Below are 24,083 nucleotides of genomic sequence, written 5' to 3'. Positions count from 1 at the left end.
ATATTATCCAACTTGAATGCGCTTGGAGGCAAGATGGGACAACTGGTGTACCTACGGACGCTTACGGGATATCACTTAGGCCTATTATAGGCTACATAGCGATTGATTTGAATAAATACTGCTGCTCTCTCCATTTAGCTATTTACGCCTTACGGATTGTGGTTGTTGTGGATGGTTGTTCACAAATGTATATGTGTATTTTAATCCAACAATGGTTGGAATTGAAGAAGTTTAAGCTGCCTATCAATCATTTGTTTTGAAACCTGGGGTGTATTCATTATGGAAACTGCTTTACCGTTTAAGAAGCAAACAAAGCAAACAGAGTTTCTCGATTGACAAATTCAGGTAGGTCCCTCCCTGTTTCGTTCCGTTTGCTTTATTTAACAAACGTTTAGCAACAGAATCGACGTAATGAATACGCCCCCAGTGGACAGCCAGTGCAAAATGTACTTTCCTGCACAGCAGCTGCGTGTAGTGCGGATCCCAGCCTATGGAATAACAGTTTGAGTTCTTCCCTTCTAAACTCCCCCGTGGTATTGTGCTCCCATACTGTCAAAAACTAGTTTCATTTAAGAAGACCAGGAATGGGGCTTTTATTCCTCAATCTAATTCAGTGCTTGATTGACAAAAAATCCCATAGGCCCAACAGACATGTGCTCAAATCCTCACACTTTTGATAGATTTAAACAGCTGCAAATGATCAAGATATCGAAGTGTCACCAACAAAAAACGTCAACAATAGGCCCTATAGCAAAATGCAGCATATGGCATACATTTTTCACATGCAAATAGCACTTTTCGGTAGTGCTCAAAGCATGCCATTCCATAATAGCAGCATTTCCTTTTTCAACTCCGAAGCCCAATCAGGCTTCTATGACAACAAAATCATAAACAACAATGTAGGCTAATTAGTCCTAGTTTTGGTTATGCTCAGGTAAACAATTCGGCTAATCTATAGTTCCATATTTCCAATGTCCTATTTTTGAAGATCAAGGGTATTAAATTAATTTGGAATGATTAAAAATCTGACACTGTTATTTTTTATATTTTTTTAATTATAGCCTAATCGTATTATTATCTGTAGTATAAAGCAATGGGTTAGAAGAAGCTCACATAACCAACCTATAAAGTGAAATGCAACATCCATTTCATAGCCAGTATGTAAACGCTAACATTGATTTATCCTGCAATAGATGTTCAATTGGTAATATACATTTCTCTCTTCTTCTAATGCCTCCCAAGCAGGTTGATGTTTTTGTGAGGAGTCTTGTCCTTGAGGTAGAACCGAGTGATTTGCGCTAGAAGGGCCAGCTGCAAAGTCAAAATGTGCTATATGTGTAAAAAGTTATGAAAACAGAAATGTGCTTTTGGTCTTAATTTAGGGTTAGACACTAGGGTTAGCAGTGTGGTTAAGTTAGGGTTAGGTTTAAATCAGATTTTATGACTGTGGCTGTACCAGCTTAACCTTGCGCCTCTCTTAAGGGGAAATTACATTACTGAGTTTAGGTATTCCAAAAGTTATGTTACTGATTACAATTTTGGACAGGTAACTAGTAATGTAACTTGATTACATTTAGAAAGTAACCTGCCTAACCTGACAATCTAACCTAAAATTTCAGGAGTGAAAAGAGAATGAAGTCTGCAGAGAATAAAAATATTCCAAAACATGCATCCTGTTTACAACAAGGCACTAAAGTAATACTGCCAAAAAAAAATGTGGCAAAGTAATTCACTTTTTGTCCTGAATACAAAGTGTTATGTTTGGGAAAATCCAATCAACACATTACTGAGTACCACTCTTCATATTTTCACATAGTGGTGGCTACATCATATTACAGGTATGCTTGTACAGTGAGGGAAAAAAGTATTTGATCCCCCTGCTGATTTTGTATGTTTGCCGACTGACAAAGACATGATCAGTCTATAAAAAGTAGAGAGACAGAATAACAACAAAAAAATCCAGAAAAACAGCATGTCAAAAATGTTATAACTTTGATTTGCATTTTAATAAGGGAAATAAGTATTTGACCCCTCTGCAAAACATGACTTAGTACTTGGTGGCAAACCCTTGTTGGCAATCACAGAGGTCAGACGTTTCTTGTAGTTGGCCACCAGGTTTGCACACATCTCAGGAGGGGTTTTGTTCCACTCCTCTTTGCAGATCTTTTCCAAGTCATTAAGGTTTCGAGGCTGACGTTTGGCAACTCAAACCTTCAGCTCCCCTCCACAGATTTTCTATGGGATTAAGGTCTGGAGACTGGCTCGCTGCCACTCCAGGACCCTTAATGTCGCTTCTTCTTGAGCCACTCCTTTGTTGCCTTGGCCGTGTGTTTGGGTCATTATCATGCTGGAATACCCCATCCACACCCATTTTCAATGCCCTGGCTGAGGGAAGGAGGTTCTCACCCAAGATTTGACTGTACTGGCCCCGTCCATCGTCCCTTTGATCTGCGGTGAAGTTGTCCTGTCCCCCCTTAGCAGAAAAACACCCCCAAAGCATAATGGTTCCACCTCCATGTTTGACGGTGGGGATGGTGTTCTTTGGGGTCATAGGCAGCATTCCTCCTCCTCAAACACGGCGAGTTGAGTTAATGCCAAAGAGCTCGATTTTGGTCTCATCTGACCACAACACTTTCACCCAGTTCTCCTCTGAATCATTCAGATGTTCATTGGCAAAACTTCAGACAGCCCTGTATATGTGCTTTTTCTTGAGCAGGGGACCTTGCGGGCGCTGCAGGGATTTCGGTCCTTCACAGTGTAGTGTGTTAGCCAATTGTTTTCTTGGTGACGATGGTCCCAACTGCCTTGAGATCATTGGACAAGATCCTCCCGTGTAGTTCTGGGCTGATTCCTCACCATTCTCATGATCATTGCAACTCCACGAGGTGAGATCTTGCATGGAGCTCCCAGGCCGAGGGAGATTGGACAGTTATTTTGTGTTTCTTCCATTTGCGAATAATCGCACCAACTGTTGTCACCTTCTCACCAAGCTGTGCAGCGATGGTCTTTGTAGCCCATTCCCGCCTTGTGTAGGTCTACAATCTTGTCCCTGACATCCTTGGAGAGCTCTTTGGTCTTGGCCATGGTGAGAGTTTGGAATCTGTAGTTGATTGATTGCTTCTGTGGACAGGTGTCTTTTATACAGGTAACAAGCTGATATTAGGAGCACTCCCTTTAAAGACTGGTCATTTCTTTGTCAGTGAGGCAAGCGTTACAAAATCAGCAGGATCAAATACTTTTTCCCTCACTGTAATCGTTAAGGACTGGGGAGTTTTTCAGGATAAAAAATAAACAGAATGGAGCTAAGCACAGGTAAAATCCCAGACACTGGGAGAGATGAATTCCCCTTCCAGCAGGACATTAACCTAAAACACAAGTCCAAATCTACACTGGGTTGCTAACCAAGAAGACAGTGAATGTTCCAGAGAGGCAGAGTTACAGTTTTGAAAATCTATGGCAAGACCTGAAAATGGTTGTCTAGCAATGATCAACAACCAATTTGACAGAGGTTGAATGTTTTTTTAAAGAATAATGGGCAAATATTGTACAATCCAGGTGTGCAAAGCTCTTAGACTTATCCAGAAAGACTCAAAGCTGTTATCGCTGCAGAAGGTGATTTAACATGTATTGACTCAGGGGTGTGAATACTTACTGTAAAATTAGATTTCTATTTCATTTTCAATAATTATGCACACATTTCGTAAAACATTTTGTGTGTAGTGATTGGTGAGAAAAAAATATACTTAATCCATTTTGAATTCAGTCTAACACAACACCATGTGGAATAAATCAAGGGGTATGAATACTTTCTGAAGCCACTGTAGCCAAACAAATAAAGCTAGCGTAGCTCCTCTAGTGAAACTCTATAGCTACTGTTTGTAGAACTTGGCTGTCTGAGACTTATATTGACTATATGAGAACATCTTTGGAGCTAATCCCTACAGTCCTTAAGTGAAGTGCTATTTTCCCCAAGGCCGGTGCATTTGACAGGAGGCCCACTGTGTGTGTGTGAGTGTGAGTGTGAGTGTGAGAGTGAGAGTGAGAGTGAGAGAGAGAGGCAGAGAGAGAGAGAGGCAGAGGAGTCCTGGGCTCGACCAGACAGAAGCCAAACCGCATTTCCTTTCTTGAGTAAAAGTTTACGGCCACATTTCAGTGCGTGGGCCTCCGTCTCCCTCACTCTGCCGGGGAAATGACAGAGTCCCCATAAAACCCACACTGACATGAGATAATGTGGTGCCTACGGTTCCTGTTCCATTGGTCTTCACAGTCCCTTACTCCTAGCCCTGGCCCCTGTTCTGTCAGATACTGGAGTTAATAGCTAGTGTGGGTGGACAGTATGTGTGTGTGTGTCTGTGTGTGTGTGAGAGAGAGTGTGTGTTTGTGTGTGTCCCACATGCCGTATACTACAGGAGGACAGTGCCATGGAGGGGAGGGGTTGTGTAGACGGTCTTGGGCCTATGCCTAGTAACAGGTGGAAGCAGCAGATTCGTGGCACATTTTACACAGCCAGTGGAATTTCATGGGAAGTGGATATGAATGGCTTGTAGATGGATGTAGATGGAGAGGTGTGACAGTAGCCAAGACAGAAATAGAGCAGTGAATCTAAAAGTCAGAACCAGGGGCCCTGGACACAAAGCCTGCTGTCATAACACCCCTTCACATAGTGCCTGCCTGGGGCCAAGAAACAGAGGTATTGTTCAATACTAGTGATGGATGGTTAGATGGATGGGGGTGTGGGAGAAACAGGGCCAGGTGTATGTGTATGGGGTGTCTGTGTTTTTAGGGGTTGTCTCTGTGGATGTGGCGTGTGTGTGTTTGGTACCGACGCAGGTGAAATCGGGTTTAGCCACATCCTGGATGGGGATCTCCTTGAGGAAGGCAGGTTTTTGACAGCGAGGGTTCCCACTCACAACCCTGGTCTTCTTCAGCCACAGACCCAGCCAGGCCAGGTGACAGTCACACACATAGGGGTTGGACAGCAGGTTACTGAGAGAGAGAGATAGGGAGGGGGGGAGAGGTGAAAATGTGTCAATACTTGAGTCGGAATCATCATCATCATCAACAGTAGGGATTCTTCTGTAAAGTCTTTGTTGTCATTCAAAGACAGACAACTATTTTTCATGCAATTTCTTTCCATTGAGAAATACTGCACCAAACATCTTCAGCACCAGTAGACACAAGTAAGCATCGAGTAAGTACCAGTACGCTCCAGTAGACACCAGGAGACAACAGTAAGAACCAGTAGACACCAGTAAGCAGCCGTAGACACCAGTAAGCAGCAGTAGACACCAGTAAGCACCAGGAGACCCCAGTAAGCAGCAGTAGACACCAGTAAACACTTCCAGTAAGCATCAGTAGACACCAGTAGACACCAGTAAGCACCAGTAAGCACCAGTAAGCTCCAGTAGACACCAGTAAGCACCAGTAAGCTCCAGTAAGCTCCAGTAGACAACCGTAAGAACCAGTAGACACCAGTAAGCAGCCGTAGACACCAGTAGACACAAGTAAGCAGCAATAGACACCAGTAAGCAGCCGTTAGACACCAGTAAGCAGAAGTTGACACCAGTAAGCGGCAGTAAGCTCCAGTAGAGACACCAGTAAGCACCAGTAGACACCAGTAAGCACAAGTAAACAACAGAAAGCAGCCGTGGACACCAGTAAGCACCAGTAGACACCAGTAAGCACCAGTAGACACCAGTAAGCACTAGTAAACAACAGAAAGCAGCCGTGGACACCAGTAAGCAGCAGTATACACCAGTAAGCAGCCGTAGACACCGGTAAGCAGCAGAAGACACCGTAAGCAGCCGTAGACCCCAGTAGACACCAGTAAGCAGCAGACACCAGTAAGCAGCTGCGTAGACACCAGTAGACACAAGTAAGCAGCCGTAGACACCAGTAATCAGCCCGTAGACACCAGTAAGCAGAAGTAGACACCAGTAGACCCCAGTAAAGGCAGCAGTAGACACCAGTAAGCACCAGTAGACACCAGTAGACACCAGTAAGCACCAGTAAGCTCCAGTAGACACCAGTAGACACCAGTAGACACCAGTAAGCTCCAGTAAGCTCCAGTAGACAACCATAAGCAGCCGTAGACACCAGTAAGCAGCCATAGACACCAGTAAGCAGCCGTAGACACCAGTAAGCAGCAGTAGACACCAGTAAGCACCAATAGACCCCGGTAAACAGCAGTAAACAGCAATAGACACCAGTAGACACCAGTAAGCTCCAGTAGACACCAGTAGACACCAGTAAGCACCATGAAGCTCCAGTAAGCTCCAGTAGACAACTGCAAGAACCAGTAGACACCAGTAAGCAGCCAGTAGACACCAGTAAGCAGAAGTTGACACCAGTAAGCAGCAGTAGACACTGGTAAGCAGCCGTAGACGCCAGTAAGCACCAGTAAGCACCAGTAGACACCACAGTAAGCACCCAAGTAGACACCAGTAAGCACCAGTAGACAACAGAAAGCAGCCTTGGACACAGTAAGCAGCCGTAGACACCAGTAATCAGCCGTAGACACCAGTAAGCAGCAGAAGACACCAGTAAGCAGCCGTAGACACCAGTAGACACCAGTAAGCAGCAGGCACCCGTAAGCAGCCGTAGACACCAGTAGACACAAGTAAGCATCAGTAGACACCAGTAATCAGCCGTAGACACATGTAAGCAGCAGTAGACGCTAGTAAGCAGCCGTAGACACCAGTAAGCACCAGTAAGCTCCAGTAGACACCAGTAAGCGACAGTAGACAACAGCAAGACAGCTTTGGAAACCAGTAGACACCAGTAAGCAGCAGTAGACACCAGTAAGCAGCAGTAGACACCAGTAAACAGCAGTAGACACAAGTAGGCAGCAGTAGACACCAGTAAGCAGCCGTAGACACCATCAGACATCAGTAAGCAGCCGTAGACACAAGTAAGCAGCAGTAAGCACAGTGGCAGATATTAAGTATAGAGTTGAACGTGCCTCCAGGAATGACTCATGGTCCAGATGGGAGGCAGAGAGAAGCAGTTGACTGTGTGTAGCTAGGACTGTAATATGGTGTGTTTATTGACTGGAGCGCTAACACAGCCCACAGCTTACAGGGATAAGCTGGGAAGACCTTTCTTGTTTGAGAACGGAGGAGCTGAACGGAGAGCGACTCCTGTGCTATCACAAGGCCGTGGATTCATTATAGGAGGCTGACCTTAGAATGCACCACCATCCACACGCCTAACCGGCCTCACTGCAGAGATCTAACGCCTTACGCTAAATCTCGTCCCTTCTTCAACGTGTTTGATTAGAATTAGTACTACTGTATCCCACGGTAAAATAACTATTGTCATATTCACTACGAGAAGAGAAAACAGGGAGAAATAAAAGTCCCTTTGCTTTGTAACTTCCAGGCAGGCAGATGCTGTCATAAAACAAAATATCAAGAGCACCAGAAAAGTTGAGAACAGCTAATAAGAACAAACCAAAGAGCTGGTGATAGACTTCAGGAGGAAGAAGGAGAGCATCTCCTGTGGTCATCAAAGGGGTCACTGTGGAAAGGGTGGACTCGTACAAATACCCTGGGGTGGTGATTGACGACAAGCTGCAGTGGAGAGAGAACACCTCAATGGTTTTTGAAAAAGGCTCAGCAAAGATTATTATTTTTAAGGAAGCTCAGATACTTCGATGTCTGCTTAAAGAAATGCTCCAAATGTTTTTTAATAGTGTTGTTTTACAGTGGTTTTCTGCTGGGGGGAGGGGGAAACATAACTAGGGAGGATGCAGACAGGATGAACAAAATCATCAAGAAGGCTGGATCTACCATCAGCACCCACCAGGACAATCTAGAGCCCATCCTGGATAACAGGATCCTCAAGAGGCCAACACTAGCCACTCCCTCCACAATACCTGCCTGGAGCATCACAGTGATATAGTCAACACTAGTCACTCCCTCCACAGTACCTGCCTGGAGCATCACAGTGATATAGTCAACACTAGTCACTCCCTCCACAGTACCTGCCTGGAGCATCACAGTGATATAGTCAACACTAGCCACTCCCTCCACAGTACCTGCCTGGAGCATCACAGTGATATAGTCAACACTAGTCACTCCCTCCACAGTACCTGCCTGGAGCATCACAGTGATGTAGTCAACACTAGCCACTCCTCCACAGTACCTGCCTGGAGCATCACAGTGATATAGTCAACACTAGCCACTCCTTCCACAGTACCTGCCTGGAGCATCACAGTGATATAGTCAACACTAGCCACTCCCTCCACAGTACCTGCGTGGAGCAACACAGTGATATAGTCAACACTAGTCACTCCCTCCACAGTATCTGCCAGGAGCATCACAGTGATATAGTCAACACTAGTCACTCCCTCCACAGTACCTGCGTGGAGCAACACAGTGATATAGTCAACACTAGTCACTCCTCCACAGTACCTGCCTGGAGCATCACAGTGATAGTCAACACTAGTCACTCCCTCCACAGTACCTGCCTGGAGCATCACGGTATTTGTATTTGTATTTATTATGCCAAGGCAGCACTACTCTTCCTGGGGGTCCAGCAAAATTAAGGCAGTTATACATTTTAAAAACATAACAAATACATTCATAACAGATTTCACAACATATTAAGTGTGTGCCCTCAGGCCCCCTACTCTACTACCACATATCTATAGCACAAAATCCATGTGTATAGTATGTTATCGTGTGTTTGTATGCATGTGTATATGTTTGTGTTGATTCACAGTCCCGCTGTTCCATAAGGTGTACTTTTATCTGTTTTTAAAAAATCTAATTTTTACTGCTTGCATGAGTTACTTGATGTGGAATAGAGTTCCATGTAGTCATGGCTCAATGTAGTACTGTGCGCCTCCCATAGTCTGTTCTTGACTTGGGGACTGTGAAGAGACCTCTGGTGGCATGTCTTATGGGGTATGCATGGGTGTCCGAGCTGTGCGCCAGTAGTTCAAACAGACAGCTTGGTGCATTCAACATGTCAATAGCTCTCACAAATACAAGTAGTGATGAAGTCAATCTCTCCTCCACTTTGAGCCAACACTTATAGTCAACACTAGTCACCCCCTCCACAGTACCTGGAGCATCACAGTGTTATAGCCGACACTAACCACCCTCTCCACAGTACCTGGAGCATCACAGTGTTATAGCCGACACTAACCACCCCCTCCACAGTACCTGGAGCATCACAGTGTTATAGCCGACACTAGTCACCCCCTCCACAGTACCTGGAGCATCACAGTGTTATAGCCGACACTAACCACCCCCTTCACAGAACCTGGAGCATCACAATGTTATAGCCGACACTAGTCACCCCTCCACAGTACCTGGAGCATCACAGTGTTATAGCCGACACTAGTCACCCCTCCACAGTACCTGTAGCATCACAGTGTTATAGCCGACACTAGTCAACCCCTCCACAGTACCTGGAGCATCACAGTGTTATAGCCGACACTAGTCACCCACCCTCCACAGTACCTGGAGCATCACAGTGTTATAGCCGACACTAGTCACCCCTCCACAGTACCTGGAGCATCACAGTGTTATAGCCGACACTAGTCACCCCTCCACAGTACCTGGAGCATCACAGTGTTATAGCCGACACTAGTCAACCCCTCCACAGTACCTGGAGCATCACAGTGTTATAGCCGACACTAGTCACTCCCTCCACAGTACCTGGAGCATCACAGTGTTATAGCCGACACTAGTCACCCCCTCCACAGTACCTGGAGCATCACAGTGTTATAGCCGACACTAGTCACCCCCTCCACAGTACCTGGAGCATCACAGTGTTATAGCCGACACTAACCACCCCCTCCACAGAACCTGGAGCATCACAGTGTTATAGCCGACACTAGTCACCCCCTCCACAGAACCTGGAGCATCACAGTGTTATAGCCGACACTAGTCACCCCCTCCACAGTACCTGGAGCATCACAGTGTTATAGCCGACACTAGTCACCCCCTCCACAGTACCTGGAGCATCACAGTGTTATAGCCGACACTAGTCACCCCCTCCACAGTACCTGGAGCATCACAGTGTTATAGCCGACACTAGTCACCCCCTCCACAGTACCTGGAGCATCACAGTGTTATAGCCGACACTAGTCACCCCCTCCACAGTATCTGGAGCATCACAGTGTTATAGCCGACACTAGTCACCCCCTCCACAGTACCTGGAGCATCACCGTGTTATAGCCGACACTAGTCACCCCCTCCACAGTACCTGGAGCATCAGCATCACAGTGTTATAGCCTACACTAGTCACCCCCTCCACAGTACCTGCCTGGAGCATCGCAGTACAATGGCAGACATATTTATTTTACCCAGGTCCTTTTTACCATATGCAATGAAGCTATGATGCTATGAGGCTATGATGCTTACATGCTATGAGGCTATGATGCTGTGAGGCTATGATGCTTAAATGCTATGAGGCTATGAGGCTGATGCTTAAATGCTATGAGGCTATGATGCTTAAATGCTATGATGCTATGAGGCTGTGAGGCTATGATGCTTAAATGCTATGAGGCTATGAGGCTGATGCTTAAATGCTATGAGGCTATGATGCTTAAATGCTATGATGCTGTGAGGCTATGATGCTATTAGTCTATGATGCTATTAGGCTTTTTAATACCGACACGTAGATTTTATATTAATTGATGATGTGCTGCTTTTAATGTCTGTGTCCTTGTGTTTTTTATGAGTTATTTATTGGTAATATATGTATTGGCTGGTGCAATCAAATTTCCCCTCTGGGGGATTAATAAAATACTATCTTATCTTATCTTATAAGACGCAAAATGGCAAGTGGCATTCATTTTTTTATATATATATATATATATATATATATATATAAAGAAGCCATGTGTTGCGATAATCACAGGAGTTCCCCCACAAAGTAACTTCTGTCCTGACTTTTGCCCTTACTGAATAGGTCGCACCCACCGGAAACACTTGCTGCCTCCCGGCTCTAAGTTAGCCCTGAGAAAGGAGCAAAGGAGAGAGGGAGAGAAAAAGAAAGAGAGCGAGAGAGAATTCTGCAAAAATATCCTCAGTGAACAACATAAAATACCAAATAATTGTCACGTTCTGCGACTGATGAAGCGGACCAAGGCGCAGCGTGATAAGCGTACATTCTTTATTTAGTACACACGAACCAAAACAACAAACGAAACGAGATACGTGAAGTCCTAGGTTATACACAAAACCTTACGGAACAAGATCCCACAAAACGAACATGCCAAAAGGCTGCCTAAGTATGGTCCCCAATCAGAGACAACGAGCTACAGCTGCCTCTGATTGGGAACCACCTGCCAACATAGATCAAAACGAACTAGAACCAAAAACATAGAAAACAAAACAGAAAATCCACACCCTGGCTCAACATATAAGAGTCCCCAGAGCCAGGGCGTGACAGTACCCCCAAAGGCGCCGGACTGCGACCGCGCCACACCAACACAACAGGGTAGGGGCCGGGTGGGCATTCCGCCTCGGAGGCGGATCCGGCCCGGGCGTGACCACCACTCTCTCTCTACCCCCGTTGCGCCCCCTGGTCTGGTCCCGCTGGCGGAGCTGGACTGAACACCGGTGGAGCGATTGCTCTGGTTCCGAGTGGAGCAGACTGACCGGTGCGGACCAGGCACCGGTGGAACAGGCACGGACCGTGCCTGACTGACGACAGCGCACCACTGGCTTGTGCGGGGAGCAGGAACGGGCGGACCGGGCTGGCACGCACGTACCACTGGCTTGGTGCGAGGGACAGGAACAGGCCGGACCGGACTGGCTGCAGCGCACCACAGGCTTGGTGCGAGGGACAGGAACAGGCCGGACCGGGCTGGCGACCCGCACCACAGGCTTGGTGCGAGGGACTGGAACAGGCCGGACTGGGCTGGCGACCGCGCACCACAGGCTTGGTGCGAGGGACAGGAACAGGCCGGACCGGGTTGGCGAAGCACGCACCACTGGCTTGGTGCGGGAGCAGAAACGGGCCGGATCGGGCCGGCGGCGCACCACTGGTTTGGTGCGAGGGACAGGAACAGGCCGGACCGGGCTGGCGACTGAGCACCACTGGTTTGAGTGCGAGGGACAGGAACAGGCCGGGCTGGACTGTGGAGACGGACTGGAGGTCTGGAGCGGAGAGCTGACACAACCCGTCCCTGGCTGAATGCCTATTTCCACACAATCTGTGTGAGGCATCAGCACAGGACGTACAGGGCTGTGCACTCGTACTGGCACTACAGCACGTGGCACTGGCGCAGGATATCCGGGGACCGAGGAGGGGTACTGGAGGCCACGAGTGTTGAGCCGGCACACTCCGTCCTGGCTGCATGCCCACCTTAGCACGACACGTGCGTGGTGCTAGCACAGGACGTACAGGACTGTGCCGGAACACTCGCGGCACAGTACGTGGCTCCGCATAACACGGAACCTGCCCAGTCTCACGCTGCCTAGCCTGAGTACGGGAGTTGGCTCTGCTCTACCTCTAGGCTCCGCCAACCACCCTTCCAGCCCCCCAAACCTGGTGGCCTCCTCTCCTAGTCCGCCGATTCGTCCTGTAGCTGCCTCCAGCAGCCCCGTCGCCCACGGCGTATGCCCCCCCCAAAAAATATTACTTGGGGTTGCCTCTTGCGTGTCCGTCGTCGGCACGGGTTTGGCGCCTAGTTCACCTCTCCTGCCTGGGCATTTACTTTTGCCCATGGCCCTCTGCCCGCAAATATGTCCTCCCAAGACCACCATTCGCCCCACCTGGGACATCGCCAACTTCTCCTCCTGGGCACGCTGCTTGGTCCTCTCTTGGTGGGATCTTCTGTCACATTAGTCGACTGATGAAGCGGACCAGGCGCAGCGTGATAAGCGTACATTCTTTATTTAGTACACACACGAACCAAAACAACAAACGAAACGATACGTGAAGTCCTAGGTTATACACAAAACCTTACGGAACAAGATCCCACAAAACTAACATGCCAAAAGGCTGCCTAAGTATGGTCCCCAATCAGAGACAACGAGCTACAGCTGCCTCTGATTGGGAACCACCCTGGCCAACATAGATCAAAACGAACTAGAACCAAAAACATAGAAAACAAAACATAGAAAAATCCACACCCTGGCTCAACATATGAGTCCCCAGAGCCAGGGCGTGACAATAATGCATGCATAGCAGAATTAGACCGGTACCCACTAATTATCAAAATCCAGAAAAGAGCCGTTAAATTCTACAACCACCTAAAAGGAAGCGATTCCCAAACCTTCCATAACAAAGCCATCACCTACAGAGAGATGAACCTGGAGAAGAGTCCCCTAAGTAAGCTGGTCCTGGGTGTCACGCTCTGGCTCCGGGACTGTGTAGTTTGAGCCAGGGTGTATTCATTTGGTTGTGTTGGGTATAGGGTGTGTTCATTTGGTTGTGTTTGGTTTTGGTTGTAGTGTCTTGTCTCGTCATGTGACTCCCAATCGGAGGTAACGAGTGTCAGCTGTCGGCTCGTTATCTCTGATTGGGAGCCATATTTAACCTGTCAGTGTTCACCTTAGGGTTGTGGGTTTTGTTCCGTTTCAGTCTTTGTACTGTGGACTTCACTATCCGTCATTGTTTATTGTTTTCTCGTTCGAGTGCACTTTAACTTTCCTAATAAAGTCATGTTCGCTACTAAGAACGCCTGCGCTTTGGTCCACTCCTTCCGTAGACGGTCGTGACACTGGGGCTCTGTTCACAAACACAAACAGACCCAACAGAGCCCCAGGACTGCAACACAATTAGACCCAACCAAATAATGAGAAAACAAAAAAATAATTACTTGACACATTGGAAAGGATTAACAAAAAAACAGAGCAAACTAGAATGCCATTTGGCCCTAAACAGAGAGTACACAGTGGCAGAATACCTGACCACTGTGACTGAACCAAAAGGAAAGTTTTGACTATATACAGACTCAGTGAGCATAGCCTTGCTATTGAGAAAGGCCGCCGTAGGCAGACCTGGCTTTTAAGAGAAGACAGGCTATGTGCACACTGCCCACAAAATGAGGTTGAAACTGAGCTGCAGTTCATAACCTCCTGCCAAATGTATGACCGTATTAGAGACACATATTTCCCTCAGATTACGCAGACCTACAAACAATTCGAATGCAAATCAAATTGAGAAAAACTCCCATATCTATTAGGTGAAAGACCACAGTGTGTCATCACAGCAGCAAGATGTGTGACCTGTTGCCACAAGAAAAGGGTAACCAGTGAAGAACAAACACCATTGTAAATACAACCTTATTCATGTTTTATTTATTTTCCCTTTGTACTTTAACTATTTGCACATACATACATATGAGGTGATAGTTAGATAAACATGATTCCATATACAGGTTACATATGAGGTGATAGTGGTGCACTTCCAGGAACGTCAGCCTCTAATGTTTTATTAATCAGATAAATGTTCATTTATTTACATGTCGTCTTCTGGGTGGTCATGGGTAACAGGCATAACAGCTTTATGGTTTTCTCATTTTAATACTGATCACATCTGACAAGTTAATCTCAGACATAACATTGCTTCATCGCTATCAACTAAAATGTTGCTTCATTTCGAATCATGTTCCATTGGACCGCAATACAATATTTATATAGCAGCCATTTTCATAATTCAAAGGACATTTGTCATGCTGTTGCTAGCTTTGGAAAGATTAAACTATATTTTTTGGCCGGTGGTAAATATAAACTATTTGTAGCTTGATAACAAGCATAGAGAGACTTCAACAAAACAAGCTTGTAATTACCAAGACCATCTACAGCAGTATTCTGAAGCCATGGAGAGCTGTGATAACACACTTTAGGTTGTCTGTCTTTCCAGAACCAGGGCTGGGTTAGGAGACATCTCTCAAACAGTCAGGTGGTGGGTGGTGAGGGGAAGTGGGGTAGAGGGGAGGAGGAGGAAACAGGTGGGTGGAGGAGGATAGGAGGGAGGGAGACGAGACTTCCATGGAGAGGGAGTGATCACACAGACAATCAGGTGGTGGGTGGTGAGGGAAGAGGAGGGAGGGGGAGGCTTACATGGTGGAGAGGGAGTGCAGTGTGGTGAAGGCTCCCGGGGCGATGGTGGAGATCCGGTTGTCATAGAGAGACAGCAGGCGTACGGAGCTCAGGCCTGTGAAGGTGGTGTTGTCCACACAGCCTAGCTGGTTACTCCTCAGCATCCTGTCGTGGAGACACGCGCACACACACACACACATCATGGTGAAATGGGAAACCAATAGGAACACTGTGGTACTGACCACATGACCAGGAAAAACTCCAGGTCCTAGTTCTACTGTTTCTCTGTTATGTGATGGTCGGCTGTGAGACTGTTAGACTGCAGTGTAGACATGTCTCCTGCTCTAGGGCTGTGTGGTTGGGGCCTTGTATAATCCAATGTTATTGTGACTAAAAGTGTTCTGGCCCAAAAGGGAGTTTATTTTGAGTGCGGGCCAGGGGGTCCAAACTAAAGGGTAAGGGTTCGTTTAATGGAGAGGGGGTGGGGGGTTCAAACTAAATGGTTAGGGTTAGGTTAATGGAGAGGGGGGTTCCAAACTAAAGGGTTAGGGTTAGGTTAATGGAGGAGGGAGGGTCCAAACTAAAGGGTAAGGGTTAGTTTAATGGAGAGGGGGTGGAGGGTTCAAACTAAATGGTTAGGGTTAGGTTAATGGAGAGGGGGGTTCCAAACTAAAGGGTTAGGGTTAGGTTAATGGAGAGGGGGGTTCCAAACTAAAGGGTTAGGGGTTAGAGTTAACGGAGGGGGGGTCCAAACTAAAGGGTTAGGGTTAGGTTAATGGAGAGGGGGTTAAGCACAGAGAAAAAAAGAAAAAAAAAGGAAAAGTGGGAACATCCAACCAGAGCCCCTCTGTGACCAACATCCAACCAGAGCCCCTCTGTGACCAACATCCAACCAGAGCCCCTCTGTGACCAACATCCAACCAGAGCCCCTCTGTGATGAACATCTAACCAAAGACCCTCTGTGATGAAAATGCGAAAGCAGCAAATTCTGCATTAGGCTCTAACAGGCAGGGATACGAGACAGGCAATCTCAATTTGGTTCATGCTCCTGGGATTTAAAACCCTGTAAATTCAATACCATGATTCCATTAATGTTTTCCTATGCACGGCTCCCCCACTCGCTTAATTAGGACCAAATCAGCCCCCTCAGAAAGCCTTTCTGGCCATCAGTTAGGCTACAGAGAATGAATTATCTTCTCTAAATGTTGTGTCTAAATAAGGTGGCTATGAGCTGTGACTGTATTTAATCTAGAGAGAGGGGGGCTGGATTCATCATGTGTGGTTGGATGTGATGTCACTGGGCCTATTCTTTTTATCTTCTAAATATTATTTCCCATTATGCACTCAATCATTAGTCTCTAGGCATCTGTTTAGAGAACGGGTCCATGTTACATAGCAACTATTGTCTGTTTGTGAATGTGTATGTCTGTGAATGTTTGTTGAGTATACAGGTAGTTAGATGTATTGTGTGTGGACACGTTATTGAATAGATTCATACGGTGTACAGTGGCTTGCAGAAGTATTCACCCCCTTGGCATTTTTCCTATTTTGTTGCCTTACAACCTGGAATTAAAATGGATTTTTTTGGGGGTTTTGTATCATTTGATTTACACAACATGCCAAACTAAAGGGTTAGGTTAATGGAGGGGGGGGTTCCAAACTAAAGGGTTAGGGTTAGGTTAATGGAAAGGGTGGGGTGGGGGTTCCAAACTAAAGAGATTAGGGTTAGGTTAATGGAGAGGGGGAAAGTGGGAACATCCAACCAGAGCCCCTCTGTGACGAACCTCAAAGCCTACCACTTTGAAGATGCAAAATATTTTTTCTTGTGAAACAAACAAGAAATAAGACAAAAAAACAAGGCAAAACTGCTCCAGCTCCTTCAAGTTGTGTGAAACAAACAAGAAATAAGACAGAAAAACAGAAAACTTGAGCGTGCATAACTATTCACCCCCCCAAAGTCAATACTTTGTAGAACCACCTTTTGCAGCAATTACAGCTGCAAGTCTTTTGGGGTATGTCTTTATAAGCTTGGCACATCTAGCCACTGGGATTGTTGCCCATTCTTCAAGGAAAAACTGCTCCAGCTCCTTCAAGTTGGATGGGTTCAGCTGGTGTACAGCAATCATTAAGTCATGCCACAGATTCTCAATTGGATTGAGGTCTGGGCTTTGACTAGGTCATTCCAAGACATTTAAATGTTTCCCCTTAAACCACTCAAGTGTTGCTTTAGCAGTATGCTTAGGGTCATTGCCCTGCTGGAAGGTGAACCTCTGTCCCAGTCTCAAATCTCTGGAAGACTGAAACCGGTTTCCCTCAAGAATTTCCCTGTATTTAGCGCCATCCATCATTCCTTCAATTCTGACCAGTTTCCACAACTTTGCCCCTGACCTGTTTGGAGAGCTCTTTGGTCTTCATGGTGCCGCTTGCTTGGTGGTGCCCCCTTGCTTAGTGGTGTTGCAGACTCTGGGGCCTTTCAGAACAGGTGTATATATACACTGAGATCATGTGACACTTAGATTGCACACGGTGGACTTTATTTAACTAATTATGTGACTTCTGAAGGTAATTGGTTCACCAAATCTTATTTAGGGGCTTCATTGCAAAGGGGTGAATACATATGCACGCATCACTTTTCCGTTATTTATTTTTTAGAATTTTTTGAAAGAAGTTATTTTTTCATTTCACTTCACCAATTTGGACTATTTTGTGTATGTCCATTACATGAAATCCAAATAAAAATCAATTTAAATTACAGGTTGTAATGCAACAAAATAGGAAAAATGCCAAGGGGGATGAATACTTTTGCAAGGCACTGTAGTGCACACAAAATATTATACACATAATAATGGCCGGAACGGAGCAAATGAAATGGCATCAAACACCTGGAAATCATGTGTTTTTATGTATTTGATACCATTCCACCTAATCCGCTCCAGTCATTACTACGAGCCCGTTCTCCCCAATAAAGGTGCCACCAACCTCCTGTGGTCTGAATACTTATGTAAATGTGAATTGTTATTTTTTATTTATCTTTTCTTTTGCAAAAAATTTTACAAACCTGTTTTTGCTTTGTCATTATGGGGTATTGTGTGTAGATTGATGAGGATCGTTTTGTTTAATCCATTTTAGAATAAGGCTGTAATGTAACAATGTGGAAAAAGTCAAGGGGTCTGAATACTTTCTGAATGCACTGTATATGCCATTTAGCAGATTATTGTTTATATAGTGCCTTGCAAATGTATTCATCCCCCTTGGCGTTTTTCCTATTTTGTTTCATTACAACCTGTAATTTAAATTGATTTTTATTTTTATTTCATGTAATGGACATACACAAAATAGTCCAAATTGGTGAAGTGAAATGAAAAAAATAACTTGTTTCTAAAAATTCGAAAAAATAAATAACGGAAAAGTGGTGTGTGCATATGTATTCACCCACTTTGCTATGAAGCCCCTAAATAGGATCTGGTGCAACCAATTACCAGAAGTCCCATAATTAGTTAAATAAAGTCCACCTGTGTGCAATCTAAGTGTCACATGATCTCAGTATGTATACACCTGTTCTGAAAGGCCCCAGAGTCTGCAACATCACTAAGCAAGGGGCACCACCAAGCAAGCGGCACCATGAAGACCAAGGAGCTCTCCAAGCAGGTCAGGGACAAAGTTGTGGAGATGTACAGATCAGGGTTGGGTTATAAAAAAATATCAGAAACTTTGAACATCCCACGGAGCACCATTAAATCCATTATAAAAAATTGGAAAGAATATGGCACCACAACAAACCTGCCAAGAGAGGGCCACCCACCAAAAATCACGGACCAGGCAAGGAGGGCATTAATCAGAGAGGCAACAAAGAGACCAAAGATAACCCTGAAGGAGCTGCAAAGCTCCACAGCGGAAATTGGAGTATCTGTCCATAGGACCACTTTAAGCCATACACTCCACAGAGCTGGGCTTTACAGAAGAGTGGCCAGAAAAATGCCATTGCTTAAGAAAAAAATAAGCAAACACGTTTGGTGTTCGCCAAAAGCCATGTGGGAGACTCCCCAAACATATAGTCAGATTAGACTAAAATTGAGCTTTTTGGCCATCAAGGAAAACGCTATGTCTGGCGCAAACCCAACACCTCTCATCACATCTCATCACCTCTCATCACCCCGAGAACACCATCCCCACAGTGAAGCATGGTGGTAACAGCATCATGCTGTGGGGATGTTTTTCATCGGCAGGGACTGGGAAACTGGTCAGAATTGAAGGAATGATGGATGGCGCTAAATACAGGGAAATTCTTGAGGGAAAACTGTTTCAGTCTTCCAGAGATTTGAGACTGGGACGGAGGTTCACCTTCCAGCAGGGCAATGACCCTAAGCATACTGCTAAAGCAACACTTGAGTGGTTTAAGGGGAAACATTTAAAAAAAAATTTTTTATTTTTTTTTATTTCACCTTTATTTAACCAGGTAAGCCAGTTGAGAACAGGTTCTCATTTACAACTGCGACCTGGCCAAGATAAAGCAAAGTAGTGCAATAAAAACAACACAGAGTTACATATGGGGTAAAGAAAAAAACATAAAGTCAGAAAATACAACAGAAAATATATATACAGTGTGTGCAAATGTAGCAAGTTATGGAGGTAAGGCAATAAATGGGCTATAGTGCAGAATAATTACAATAGTATTAACACTGGAATGCTAGATGTGCAAGAGAGATTATGTGCAAATAGAGATACTGGGGTGCAAAAGAGCAAATTAAATAACAATATAGGGATGAGGTAGTTGGGTGGGCTAATTTCAGATGGGCTGTGTACAGGTGCAGTGATCGGTAAGGTGCTCCTGACAACTGATGCTTAAAGTTATTGGGGGGGAGATAAGAGTCTCCCAGCTTCAGAGATTTTTGCAATTCGTTCCAGTCATTGGCAGCAGAGAACTGGAAGGAATGGCGGCCAAAGGAGGTGTTGGCTTTGGGAATGACCAGTGAGATATACCTGCTGGAGCGCAGACTACGGGTGGGTGCTGCTATGGTGACCAATGAGCTAAGATAGGGCGGGGATTTGCCTAGCAGTGATTTATAGATGGCCTGGAGCCAGTGGGTTTGACGACGAACATGTAGTGAGGACCAGCCAACAAGAGCGTACAGGTCACAGTGGTGGGTAGTGTATGGGGCTTTGGGAGACAAAACGGATGGCACTGTGATAGACTACATCCAATTTGCTGAGTAGAGTGTTGGAGGCTATTTTGTAAATGACATCGCCGAAGTCAAGGATCGTAGGATAGTCAGTTTACGAGGGCATGTTTGGCGCATGAGTGAAGGAGGCTTTGTTGCGAAATAGGAAGCCGATTCTAGATTTAACTTTGGATTGGAGATTCTTTATGTGAGTCTGGAAGTTGAGTTTACAGTCTAACCTAGACACCTAGATATTTGTAGTTGTCCACATACTCTAGGTCAGACCTACGAGAGTGGTGATTCTAGTCGGGTGGGCGGGTGCTAGCAGCGTTCGATTGAAAAGCATGCATTTAGTTTTACTAGTGTTTAAGAGCAGTTGAAGGCTACTGAAGGATTGTTGTATGGCATTGAAGCTCGTTTGGAGGTTTGTTAACACAGTGTCCAATGAAGGGCCAGATGTATACAAAATGGTGTCGTCTCATGAGAGGTGGATCTGAGAGTCACCAGCAGCAAGAGCGACATCATTGATATACACGGAGAAAAGTGTCGGCCCAAGAATTGAACCCTGTGGCACTCCCCATAGAGACTGCCATAGGTCCAGACAACAGGCCCCTCCGATTTGACACACTGAACTCTATCTGAGAAGTAGTTGGTGAACCAGGCGAGGCAGTCATTTGAGAAACCAAGGCTATTTAGTCTGCCAATAAGAATCCGGTGGTTGACAGAGTCGAAAGCCTTGGCCAGGTCGATGAAGACGGCTGCACAGTACTGTCTATTATCAATCGCGGTTATAATATCGTTTAGGACCTTGAGCGTGGCTGAAGTGCACCCGTGACCAGCTCGGAAACCGGATTGCATAGCGGAGAGAAGGTACGGTGGTATTCGAAATGGTCGATGATCTGTTTGTTAACTTGGCTTTCGAATACTTTCGAAAGGCAGGGCAGGATGGATATAGGTCTGTAGCAGTTTGGATCTAGAGTGTCACCCCCTTTGAAGAGGGGGGATGACCGCCCGGCAGCTTTCCAATCTCTGGGGATCTCAGACGTTATGAAAGAGAGGTTGAACAGACTAGTAATAGGGGTTGCGACAATTTCGGCGAAGCTAGTTATTAGGAAGAAGGGTCCAGATTGTCTAGCCCAGCTGATTTGTAGGGGTCCAGATTTTGCAGCGCTTTCGAAAACATCAACTGTCTGAATTTGTGAAGGAGAAGCGGGGGGCATGGGCAAGTTGCAGCAGAGGGTGCAGAGTTGGTGGCCGGGTTAGTGGTAGCCAGATGGAAAGCATGGCCAGCTGTAGCAAAATGCTTGTTGAAATTCTCGATTTTGTAGATTTATCGGTGGTGATAGTGTTTCTAGCCTCAGTGCAGTGGGCAGCTGGGAGGAAGTGCTCTTATTCTCCATGGACTTTACAGTGTCCCAAAACTTTTTGGAGTTAGTGCTACAGGATGCAAATTTCTGTTTGAAAAAAGTTAGCCTTTGCTTTCCTGACTGCTTGTGTATATTGGTTCCTAACTTCCCTGAAAAGTTGCATATCGCGGGGGCTATTTGATGCTAATGCTGTACGCCACAGGATGTTTTTGTGCTGGTCAAGGGCAGTCAAGTCTGAGGAGAACCAGGGGCTATATCGGTTCTTAGTTCTGTATTTTTTGAATGGGGCATGTTTATTTAAGATTGAGAGGAAATTACTTTTAAGGAACAACCAGGCATCCTCTACTGACGGAATGAGATCTATATCCATCCAGGATACCTGGGCCAGGTCAATTAGGAAGGCCTCCTCGCTAAAGTGTTTTAGGGAGCGTTTGACAGTGATGAGGGGTGGTCGTTTGACCGCGGACCAGTTACGGACGCAGGCAATAAGGCAGTGATCGCTGAGATCCTGGTTGAAGACAGCTGAGGTGTATTTAGAGGGTATATTAGTCAGGATGATATCTATGAGGGTACCCATGTTTAAGGATTTAGGGTTGTACCTGGTAGGTTCGTTGATAATTTGCGTGAGGTTGAGGGCATCTAGCTTGGATTGTAGGATGGCTGGGGTATTAAGCATATCCCAATTTAGGTCACCAAGCAGTACAAACTCAGAGGATAAATGGGGGGCAATCAATTCACATATGGTGTCCAGGGCACAGCTGGGGCTGAGGGGGTCTGTAGCAAGCGGCAACAGTGAGAGACTTATTTCTGGAAAGGTGGATTTTTAGAAGTAGAAGCTCAAACTGTTTGGGCACAGACCTGGATAGTATGATAGAGCTCTGCAGGCTATCTCTACAGTAGATTGCAACTCCACCCCCTTTGGCAGTTCTATCTAGACGGAAAATGTTATAGTTGGGGATGGAAATTTCAGAATTTTTGGTGGCCTTCCTGAGCCGGGATTCAGACACTGCTAGAACATCAGGGTTGGCAGAGTGTGCTAACGCAGTGAATAACTCAAACTTAGGAAGTAGACTTCTGATATTTATGTGCAAGAAACCAAGACTTTTGCGATTACAGAAGTCAACAAATGATAGCTCCTGGGGGAGTAGGAGTGATACTGGGGGCTACAGGGCCTGGGTTAGCCTCTACATCACCAGAGGAACAGAGGAGGACTAGAATAAGGATACGGCTAAAGGCTTTAAGAACTGGTCTTCTAGTGCGTTGGGTACATAGAATAAAGGGGGCAGATTTCCGGTGTTATAGAAAAGATTCAGGGCATTATGAACAGACAAGGATATGGAAGGACATGAGTAAAGTGGAGGCAAACCTAAGCGTTGGGTAACACTGAAAGAGATAGTATCTCTAGAGGCATAAATTGAGTCGGTCTGTGAGTGTATGGGTGGAGGGACAAAGGGGCTAACTAAGGCAGGTTCAGCTAGGCTGGGGGGTCTACAGTGATATAGTACAATTAGAAATAACCGAAACAACAATAAACTAACCATGTTTGGGCTGAGGCTAAACATAAACAGGATGTAGTACCGTAAAAAGGAACAGTCCAGCAGATATCAGCTGTATAGCTGAGTTATCACAAGGTCCGGTGGTGAAGCGACCAGTGAGCAAGAGGCCAACGGCTGGCGTGTGCTCGTCCGTTTTGTTGTAGCCAGCTGGTAGCGACGGAAAAACTGATATGTTCTGGTCGACAACGCGCAGTGCTGACTGTCCGAATATCCGGCGATCAATGTCCAGTGATTAAAACCAATCGCGGAAAAAAAAATCAAATGTTCTGGGTGAAACACCGCCAGCTGTGGCCAATAGCAAGTAGCTAGTTCAGTAGCTAGTTCAGTTTAGTGAGTAAGCGTGTGCTAACGGACCAGGGCTAGCAGATGGATGGAATCTTCGTGGTTACGTCGTAACCACATCAGACGATTTCGTCGGCAGACCAGTCGTGTAGGATCGGCGGGGCTCCACGTCAATCCTAGGTGGTCCCGTCCCAGTTGATAGAGAGGTAGATAGCCGGAGATGGGCCTAGCTCAGGTTGATTAGCCAGACCACAGCGTCCGTTTTGTTGTAGCCAGCTGGTGGCGATGAATCTGAGTTAGAGGTCCAGTGAATCCGGCGGAAGAACTGATATGTTCTGGGTCGATAACGCGCTGTGCAGACTGGCCGAATATCCGGTGATCAATGTCCAGTGATTAAAATTAATCCTGCGGAAAAAAAATCCTATGTTCTGGGTGAAACACCGCTAGCCGTGGCTAATAGCAAGTAGCTAGTTAGCTGGCTAGCTAGTTTCAACTGGAGATTCTAGATTCTGGATAAAAGGTAAGTCAATAATAGAATCCGGTTCCACATTGAGTGAGGCAGGTTGCAGGAAAGTATATTTTGTAGAAGGATGAAAAGTCTGATAGGGAAATATGTACTGAAAAATACAAAAAACTGGGTATTTACAGGCTATTTACAGACACACGACAGAAACAAGACTGCACTACTTCGCCATCTTGGATTCACCA

The 24,083-nt window shown here is 45.9% G+C and overlaps 1 protein-coding gene across 1 annotated transcript; it reads right to left on the bottom strand.

Annotated features, from left to right (window-relative positions):
• Positions 1-4,822: 4,822 nt before the first annotated feature.
• LOC123490739 (slit homolog 2 protein-like) lies at positions 4,823-15,414 on the bottom strand (the record flags this gene model as incomplete). Its single annotated transcript, XM_045220612.1, has 3 exons — positions 15,033-15,414; positions 10,920-10,973; positions 4,823-4,986 (listed from the first exon to the last, which is right to left on the bottom strand). Coding segments are annotated over exons 1-3 (400 nt in total), but the record flags the coding sequence as incomplete, so codon positions are not given.
• Between the last annotated feature and the right edge of the window lie 8,669 nt (positions 15,415-24,083).

This window comes from Coregonus clupeaformis, unplaced genomic scaffold (genome assembly GCF_020615455.1).
Source record: "Coregonus clupeaformis isolate EN_2021a unplaced genomic scaffold, ASM2061545v1 scaf4573, whole genome shotgun sequence".
Taxonomy (NCBI): domain Eukaryota; kingdom Metazoa; phylum Chordata; class Actinopteri; order Salmoniformes; family Salmonidae; genus Coregonus; species Coregonus clupeaformis.
This window is presented reverse-complemented; position numbering and strand designations above follow the sequence as displayed.